The sequence below is a fragment of the Montipora foliosa genome, unplaced genomic scaffold, assembly GCF_036669935.1.
Source record: "Montipora foliosa isolate CH-2021 unplaced genomic scaffold, ASM3666993v2 scaffold_440, whole genome shotgun sequence".
In the NCBI taxonomy this organism is placed as follows: domain Eukaryota; kingdom Metazoa; phylum Cnidaria; class Anthozoa; order Scleractinia; family Acroporidae; genus Montipora; species Montipora foliosa.
The window spans coordinates 27501-37500 of record NW_027179746.1 but is presented as its reverse complement, the minus strand read 5'-3'; the positions used below and the strand labels follow the sequence as shown (position 1 = coordinate 37500).

At 40.7% G+C, this 10000-nt stretch overlaps 1 protein-coding gene across 1 annotated transcript in view; it reads right to left on the bottom strand.

Annotated features, from left to right (window-relative positions):
* Positions 1-8909, bottom strand: part of LOC137989112 (scavenger receptor cysteine-rich domain-containing group B protein-like) — a 10597-nt gene extending 1688 nt beyond the window's left edge. Inside the window, exons 1-3 of the mRNA XM_068834989.1 lie at positions 8816-8909; positions 4252-4557; positions 1307-1612 (exon numbers count right to left, since the gene is read on the bottom strand). Coding sequence (XP_068691090.1) covers positions 1307-1612; positions 4252-4557; positions 8816-8909 — 706 coding nt within the window. The remainder of the gene's footprint in view (positions 1-1306; positions 1613-4251; positions 4558-8815) is intronic.
* Between the last annotated feature and the right edge of the window lie 1091 nt (positions 8910-10000).

Here is a 10000-nt window from a genome sequence, read left to right as displayed (position 1 = left end):
AAACAACTACACAATTCTACATCTAAAATAATTTTACCTCTTATTTCGATATGAACAGAAAGTGAGGTCATTTACCCTCAGCTTAAAAGTGCAGTGTGTGAACGCGGCTTACTTAGTACGCATAGCACGAATTTTAAAACCCGAGAGCCCAAAATTTAAGAAAGTGAGTAAATGACGTCGCTTTCTCCTCGATCCAGATCGCTGAAAGCTATACAAAGGAATATAACTGTAACCTTCGTTGATTAAGAAGATATAGGCGTTAAGCTCTAGGAGTAAAAGCACCTAATGCCGAATAAGGAAAATAAAATGACCGTTTTACATCTTACAGACAATAAAAAGACCATTTCATGATTCACGGAAAAAAAAAACATTTTTTTTACACAAACAAATTTTCTTAAGTTTGTTACCAGCTACAGCCTTCTGCCATAAAGAAACCATATGGTTAGGTGCGATCGTAGACTAGTTTTTCGCCATTAAAACTATGTTGATTCCAATGAAAACCAGTAAACAGATGCTTTCCAAGTTTTAACGATGGTATTTTAAAAATATTTCATACTTTTTACATATTTTGACAATGCCGGGGGAATTATAAAAATATGTAATTTGCCCGATAAGACGTGTTACCGAGTCATGATCATGATAACCGGCTGCTGCATTCACGATGGTAAAAATTAACATAAAAAAAGACCGAAATCGCTTTCATTCCTTGTCGATTTCTATACTGTTAAGTGACCACATGTGACCAACCCACAGGCATTATTGTATGCGGCTCTCGTTGCGCGGATAGGATTACAATACAATACAATACAATAAAATACAATACAATACAATACAATACAATACAATACATACTAAATTAACTGCTCCCCGGCCATTTTCAGGGCCAATGAAACACTATCAACGAAACAACAGAACACAACAACTAAAACTGTTAAGAATCCCAACTGGTCGGAGGCAAACCAGTTGGCTATTTACAAGTGCAGCTGGGAAGTTCAACCAGGGACTACCAGGAACAAATTCAACGAGTGGTCAGAGCAGGTCTTGAACCCGAGATCTCCGGATCTCAAGGCAAGCGCCCTAACCACTGGGCGGAACTGCCTCCTCAACAGCAGCGGTCACAGCAGCGTGACACGATCGTTTGTTTGTGGTTTGATCACATACGGTGATTCAAATCAACAAGATCGATTCGTACGGTTAATTTAACTGGAAAAAACGGTCAAATAGACCTCCTATGCTCCCTGTGTCAGAATAAGCGAGGCCCCGGCCTATTAAATAAAATGTAGCGCTGCTGCTGGTTTTTACTTACTTGAACACTCGACTGACGCATCTTCAGTGTGAGCACAGTTGTGTGTACCCCATCCACGGTTCCCACAATCTTTTAAAGAGCGCTCGAATCCCGCACAGTCTACATCGTCCAGCCATATTGTACTGCTACCTTGCCCAAAACGAGCTCGGTGTGGAGCAGCGATGGCAGAGAAGAACCCAAGTGCGCGACAAACAACTTGAGCATCTTTTATATCCCATTCGTCATCACAAACTGTTCCCCAGACGCCATTGTGATATATTTCCACTCGTCCTTCGCTCCTCTTAGTTCCTCCTACTAGTCTCAAGTCTGCGAGTAAAACAGGTTAAATAACCCACTTTCGATAAGTCAAAATTCAGTCCGAAACAAAAGGCATCATCTCGAGGCTCTAGGGAATAAACTCATACAAATCCTCATATCTATTCCCCAGAGCCTCGAGATGATGCCCTTTGTTTCGGACTGAATTTTAATATATCGAAAGTGGTCTATTTACCTACCTCATACTAACCGAGCGCCAGGGCCGTACTGGGGAATATTGGTCCGAACTTCCGTGAAAGTACTGATCGAGCGCAGAGGCTCCCCACAAAAACGACAGAGCGCAGATATTCCCCAGTACGGTCCCAAGCAGTTAAGGAGCTATGTCACGCGTGACTGGTATCTGCTAGCCTGAAATGAACATCCGAATTTCTCTTTTGGAGTTTCCGAGATTTGAATGGAATCTTGAAGATTTTTCTGAAAGTTGACCCCTGACCTGCTAAATGCCCTTACTCGCAGTCGGAGACTGAATTGCAAAAGGCGCGGCTCGACCTCGGTGCACAGCACCACAGCCAGGCTGGGAGTCGATTTTTGTTGAGGAAAAAAAAACCGGACTCCCTGGAGAAAAACTCTCGAAGTCAGGTTGAGATCGACTGAAACTCAGCTCACATACGATCTCGGGGCCGAGAGTTGAACCCGGGTCGCAGATGAGGAATGACCACTAACCCATCCTGTTTAAGACATATGCAGTTTGAAATGTTCGCACACTTATAACTTTTTAAAATCATCGGGCTACTCTTGTTAGCTTAAGTGTTTAGCGCGCGTTGGAGATATAAGAAATATTGAAAAAAATATTACTTTAGTTTCAATTTGTTCCACATTTAGACTGCAAATTTTCAATACTATTAGCCACCTACAGGCGTTTTTGTTGCACATGTAGTTGTTACAGTAGTACCAAGCCGGGCCGCTTGTCAAAAAAGTCGCTCTGGAAGAAGTAATCGAGCTGGCTGGGACGTTCAGCATATTTTCACGTAACTGGCTGTGAACTTGCTAGGAAAGCATATTGAATTGCTGATCCTCACTGGTAAAAAAGAATCGTTTGCCTTTGTCGTTGTTATCAACGTATTTAAGTCAAGGAAATATATTTTTAGTGGCGGCTTGTCTAAAGGAAACTGCTACGGATTAATTTTATCCATCAGCAAGAGATTGAATGTCAATCATATCTGCTAAATTAACATAGTTAAGGTATAGCGCATGCTGTGAGTTTCTGATAGTACAAAACTTTGAACTCTTAAATTAGACATCCGTTCTTTACTCGTGACACAGCCAGGGGTTCGATTGACCAAGAGCGTTTGCCGTTGCACTAGCGGGTTTCAAGTCTCTTTGAAGAAATCTGCGGCAGACGCAAGAGGTAAGCAAACCTAGTATCTGTTCTCTGGTTTCCTGGCACAAACGGTGAGAGATCCGCAACATTATGAGGAGAGAGTCTAATTGGCGCGTTTCGCGGGTTAATTGTTGCGCGTCCGGTATAAATTGTATATATATATATATATATATATATTATATATATATAATATATATATATATATATATATATATACCCCGTAGAATGAAGAAATGAAACCCATAAATTGTATATATATATATATATATATATATATATATATATATATACCCCGTAGAATGAAGAAATGAAACCCATCCCGTTAATCAACTGATTAATTATAGCGAATGAAAAACATGAAGAATTGCCCTGAGCGGGATTTGAACCCACGTCCCCCTGAACACCGGTAGGGTGTGATGACCACTACACCATCAGGACAACCACGCTGGCAACGCAGCTATCGAGACAGTGAATTGGCCTATCGTGAGTATCCCGGGATTCTTTCACGGGTGGGATGGGAAAGCCTAAACCCCTTCATAGCCTTAAACCTAAGGATCGACTAACGATTCACAGGCAAACACCAACTTAGGCATCAGCTAATCAGAGGGATCAAGTTAATGATGCAGGCTTATTTATATAGACCGTAGAATGAAGAAATGAAACCCATCCCGTTAATCAACTGATTAATTATAGCGAATGAAAAACATGAAGAATTGCCCTGAGCGGGATTTGAACCCACGTCCCCCTGAACACCGCTAGGGTGTGATGACCACTACACCATCAGGACAACCACGCTGGCAACGCAGCTATCGAGACAGTGAATTGCCTATCGTGAGTATCCCGGGATTCTTTCACGGGTGGGATGGGAAAGCCTAAACCCCTTCATAGCCTTAAACCTAAGGATCGACTAACGATTCACAGGCAAACACCAACTTAGGCATCAGCTAATCAGAGGGATCAAGTTAATGATGCAGGCTTATTTATATAGACCGTAGAATGAAGAAATGAAACCCATCCCGTTAATCAACTGATTAATTATAGCGAATGAAAAACATGTAGATATATATATATATATATATATATATATATATATATATATATATATATATATATATATATAGCATCTTTTGGCAAATCCATTTTTATATGTCTATATATCTAACTGGATTTGTCAAAAGGTGCCTGCAGAAATTGTGAAAACAAGCCAATTCTGCTTCCGTCAAATAGAACTCCTATGCTCCCTGTGTCAGAATAAGCGAGGCCCCGGCCTATTAAATAAAATGTAGCGCTGCTGCTGGTTTTTACTTACCTGAACACTCGACTGACGCATCTTCAGTGTGAGCACAGTTGTGTGTACCCCATCCACGGTTCCCACAATCTTTTAAAGAGCGCTCGAATCCCGCACAGTCTACATCGTCCAGCCATATTGTACTGCTACCTTGCCCAAAACGAGCTCGGTGTGGAGCAGCGATGGCAGAGAAGAACCCAAGTGCGCGACAAACAACTTGAGCATCTTTTATATCCCATTCGTCATCACAAACTGTTCCCCAGACGCCATTGTGATATATTTCCACTCGTCCTTCGCTCCTCTTAGTTCCTCCTACTAGTCTCAAGTCTGCGAGTAAAACAGGTTAAATAGCCCACTTTCGATATATCAAAATTCAGTCCGAAACAAAAGGCATCATCTCGAGGCTCTAGGGAATAAACTCATACAAATCCTCATATCTATTCCCCAGAGCCTCGAGATGATGCCCTTTGTTTCGGACTGAATTTTAATATATCGAAAGTGGTCTATTTACCTACCTCATACTAACCGAGCGCCAGGGCCGTACTGGGGAATATTGGTCCGAACTTCCGTGAAAGTACTGATCGAGCGCAGAGGCTCCCCACAAAAACGACAGAGCGCAGATATTCCCCAGTACGGTCCCAAGCAGTTAAGGAGCTATGTCACGCGTGACTGGTATCTGCTAGCCTGAAATGAACATCCGAATTTCTCTTTTGGAGTTTCCGAGATTTGAATGGAATCTTGAAGATTTTTCTGAAAGTTGACCCCTGACCTGCTAAATGCCCTTGCTCGCAGTCGGAGACTGAATTGCAAAAGGCGCGGCTCGACCTCGGTGCACAGCACCACAGCCAGGCTGGGAGTCGATTTTTGTTGAGGAAGGAAAACCGGACTCCCTGGAGAAAAACCCTCAGAGTCAGGTTGAGATCGACTGAAACTCAGCTCACATACGATCTCGGGGCCAGGTCGCAGACGTGGAATGCACGGTTGATAACCACTGAGCCACCCTGTTTAAGACATATGCAGTTTGAAATGATCACACACTTATAACTTTTAAAAGTCATCGGGCTACTCTTGTTAGGTTAAGTGTTTAGCGCGCGTTGGAGATATAAGAAATAATGAAAAAAAAGATTACTTTAGTTTCAATTAGTTCCACATTTAGACTGCAAATTTTCAATACTATTAGCCACCTACAGGCGTTTTTGTTGCACATGTAGTTGTTACAGTAGTACCAAGCCGGGCCGCTTGTCAAAAAAGTCGCTCTGGAAGAAGTAATCGAGCTGGCTGGGACGTTCAGCATATTTTCATGTAACTGGCTGTGAACTTTCTAGGAAAATATATTGAATTGCTGATCCTCACTGGTAAAAAAAAAATGGGTTGCCTTTGTCCTGGTTATCAATGTATTCATTGTGAAGGAAATATATTTTTAGTGGCGGCTTGTCTAAAGGAAACTGCTACGGATTAATTTTATCCATCAGCAAGAGATTGAATGTCAATAATATCTGCAAAATTAACATAGTCAAGGTATAGCGCATGCTGTGAGTTTCTGATAGTACAGAACTTTGAACTCTTAAATTAGACATCCATTCTTGGCTCGTGACACAGCCAGGGGTTCGATTGACCAAGAGCGTTTGCCATTGCACTAGCGTGTTGCAAGTCTCCTTCAAGAAATCTGCGGCAGAAGCAAGAGGTAAGCAAACATAGTATCTGTTCTCTGGTTTTCTGGCACAAACGGTGAGAGATCCGAAACGTTATGAGGAGAGAGTCTAATTTGCGCGTGTCGCGGGTTAGTTGTTGCGCGTTCGGTACAAATTGTTGTGGGTCCGTTATAAATTGTCGCGGGTCCAGGAGATAGAAAAAATAAATAATTGAACTTTTATCACTGGGTTCCCAGTCGGAAAATGAGAAATATTTCTCTTTTTTTCTTTTTTTTTCCGTGTCATGAAAAGTCTTTCCTGTTCCTCCCCTGCAAAGTAGTGTCTTTGCGTGTAGAGTCTTCTTTGCGTATGTTTGGTAAGTTTGTGGGGGTACTAGCGGGGGTGGACACAGTAGAATTTTAAACTTAACCTGCAATGGCATCGAACGTCATTGTAACCCGAATGGCGTTTTAGTCGATCTTAAAAAAATATATATATACCCTTATGGAGCTAAACAATGGAAAGTCAATCGGAAATTGAAGACAGGCGGTGAAAAATAAATATCTAGAATCTTCAAAGCGACGAGTAATGGACTTCGACGACAATCTTTCGTTACTTATGGGTTTAACAATGACAACTTAAGTGAGGCTGTGATCTTTGTTGTCTGGCTATTTATATTTATTTGTACTCAATTCTGTACAGTCCTCCGGTAACAATTGGAAATTTCACTAATTGTTGTTTGTCAAAAATTATGTAAAAGAAAGCTTGCTGCCCATTTTTTTGCCTCATTATTCAAGGAAAGGGTTTTTCAATAAAGGGTTTGATACTGAGCACTGCTGGGAAATTTATTTAGTTGTGTTTTTGACACGGAGTGTGTTGGCAGCTTGTTTTTGGAAATGTGACAGTGAAGAAATATTTGAAAAACGCTTGTTGTCTCTTTTGTGCTTTGGTAGTCACGTTCAAGGTTCTTCCGAAAAGGGTTTGAACTGTGGGGTGGAGATTTTGACATTTCCGTCAAAAAAATTCAAATGTCCTTCGTACGATCAAAATCGCTACCCTGTGAGATATCACGTACGATCAAAATCTCTACCTTTGGACAGACCTCACGATCAAACTCCTGTGGTTAGCCGAACCCCCTCCTTCGGGCTTAACGTGCCACAGGGAACCCAGTGTACGCTCATAAAGTGTCTAGTTTTACAAAAGTACACCACTTCAACGTTTTCAGCAACAATAGCAATATAATGAGTGGCACAAGGAAGGGGCAAATATACAACGGGCCCATCTCTTCAAGAAAAACAAAATAAAGCCATAAGAGATCAGATCCACCGGGCTAAACTGCTTGGAAAGGACCTGATCACAGAGGATCTTTGTGACGAAGACCATGCATCATCTCTCAAGACCAAGATGCGCCACGAATCCCAGACCCCTAGAATCTCCACAATTCTAGTACAAGTCAAACAACAAAGGGTGCCAGACCACAAGAAGGTAGATACCGACTAATTAAGGAGTTCGTAGTAAAACCTTTATCGATAGACTACAAAAGACAAAGCGAGAGAAGAAAAACCTAAAATGAAAATCCACGGACTCCTCCTCAGCCATTCAAAAATCCTACATCACATACGTAATGAATCTTAGAATAATTCTAATCATAACAAGTCATAACTGTGACTGTGCAGATTTCGTGAACAATTCTGGAAAGAATTATGTAAACATATAATATGGAATTAAATAAACTTATGTCGACTGTCAGAGAACAGTAATGTGTTGGAGCAGCTTTCTTTTTTTTTTTTTTTTTACTAATAACGAGGCCTTGTCTGCTGTTGGAAATTCATACTCTGTTATTCCGCAAAACCTGATGTACAAAGAGGGCACCAACAAAACTAGAAATGAAACTATACAGGAAATTTTTTCAAATGATCCTCGCAGAAAGAAAAAAAAAAGACAAAAAAGAAAAGAGGGCCAGCACCAAGATGCAGGGCTTGTAGAACTGATCAAAATGAAGACGAATTGACCTTCATCGTTAAAGCGCTTTATAGTTCCTTACGAACAGGATCTCGCCACAGAAACAACCTTTTATTTTTGTCCGAAACAGCAATGCATAATACACCTGCCCCATATTGGACTAATTTAAAAAAAAAATAAAACTACCGGATAGAATCAGAACGGACAGTTCATTTACGGGCCTCACAATAGCAGCTTTAAAAGGTAATGGTTTGCCTTTGTGATACTGCTAACTAGTAAAAATTCGGGGTTGGATGGGTCTAAACTTCGCGGCTTTGTTGTCTTTTTTTTTTGTTTTAATGTCTTCTGTTTTACTTTTTAAAAGCAAAACTATTTATGAAGTGTCTAAGGCCCGGCCAAACGATAAATGTTGGACGATCCAACATGTTGGGTAAACCAACATTTTATCGTTTGGTCACCGTGTTTGATGACCACTCAACACGTTGGATGATGTTGGAACATGTTTGATGAAGTATCAAACATTTAATCCAACATCGTGCAACATTTCCTTTGTTCTCATGTTGGATGCGTGAGGTTTTGTTCGTTTGGCCAGTCTCAACAACATGTTGCATGCGCGCACGCGCATTGTGACTGCAAATTTAGTCGGTACCATAGACACTTTGCTTGCGTCGGTGTAGTTTGAAAATGTCAGCGAGCGAGGAAGCAGCACAGAATATCGATCAAACTTCTAGCAAGAAAACACCAAAACAAAAAGCAACACGTTGGAGCGACGAGGAAACTGACCGCTTGATCGACCTATTGGATGGGAATAGATTCTTATGGGGTGTTTTTTGTGCCGACTACCACCTGAAAGACAAGAGAGAACGAGTATATTGGCTTCGATCGAGGAGGAACTTGATGTATCCGTGGCGTGTCTTCGTCTGCTAGTTCTCCAACAATATTGGTAAAATAACCACTCTCTTGTCGTCTTTGGATCCATTCTCTTGTTTTACCTCGTTTACTTGCTCTATCCTCGGTTTCTTCCAGCTCGTCAAGCACCAATAACACTGATAAACAACGTTTAAATTTCTCTTTAATCTTCGACATGTTGCAAACATCCGTAGATGTTACAACGTGGTGTACGCTGGGAGATGTCCTTACCCACAACCCAATGCGTCTCATCAGTTTGATCAAACATGTTGAATGGTGTTTGGTATCGTTTGGCCACCCCCTAATTTTCAACATGTTGGACTGTCCAACATGCAATCAACGTGTTGGATCTTCCAACATTTATCGTTTGGCTGGGCCTTAAACCAAAATATATCACGGTAAAAGAAAAAAAAAACAATCAGCAATTATTTAATTTAAGCATAAGTGAAATTTTCAAGCTATTGTTAGTTATTGAAATCATTGAAGTGGTGTACTTTTGTGAAATAAAACTTAAGTTCTTTTTTCCCATTTTCTGCGGGATCAATCACGACAATTTACGTGCATTTATATAAACGAAAATCTTAAAATTAAGCTTACGTAAATTTTCAAGCTATTGTTGCTGTTATTGTTATTGTTATTGAAAACGTTGAAGTGGTATACGTTTGTAAAATAAAAGTGCAATTATTAATGTTTCCTATCTTCTGGACCAGCGACAATTTACCCACGACCCGTGACAATTTTACTGCAAGACGCGCCAAATAGATCTCGTTAAAGTGCTACTGCGACTCCTTTGGATTTCAAAACAATGTTAACTAAAAACTAAGTGATCTTAGTTTTAAGTTATGATTTTAAAAAGACACCTGTTTATTTTAAATTGAATTTTGTTATTTATTGGTACGCCATTACTAACTTTAAAATCTTGACAGAGCTGGGTCGAGGAGAACATGACCTCAAAGACTCAGTAGTTTAAGATTGCAATGCGTGTGCATGCGGCTGAATTTATATGCAGCACGGGAGTTTCGGGCGTTCAGACATTGAAACCCGTGTTTTGCATATGTAATAAATTGCGTTTACATGCTGTCAGTAAATGACGTCATTTTCCCTAGATCCAACCCTCTGAGGGCTAATCGGTCAGGTTTGAACGTGAGTAACGGCGGACCGTGACCCTAACCCTAACCCTAACCAAAACTTACACTGAAAAAAAAAAAAAAAAACAGCCTTTGGATAAAACTCAAGGCTCAAAATTTGCCTGTTAGGTGTTAAGCAAA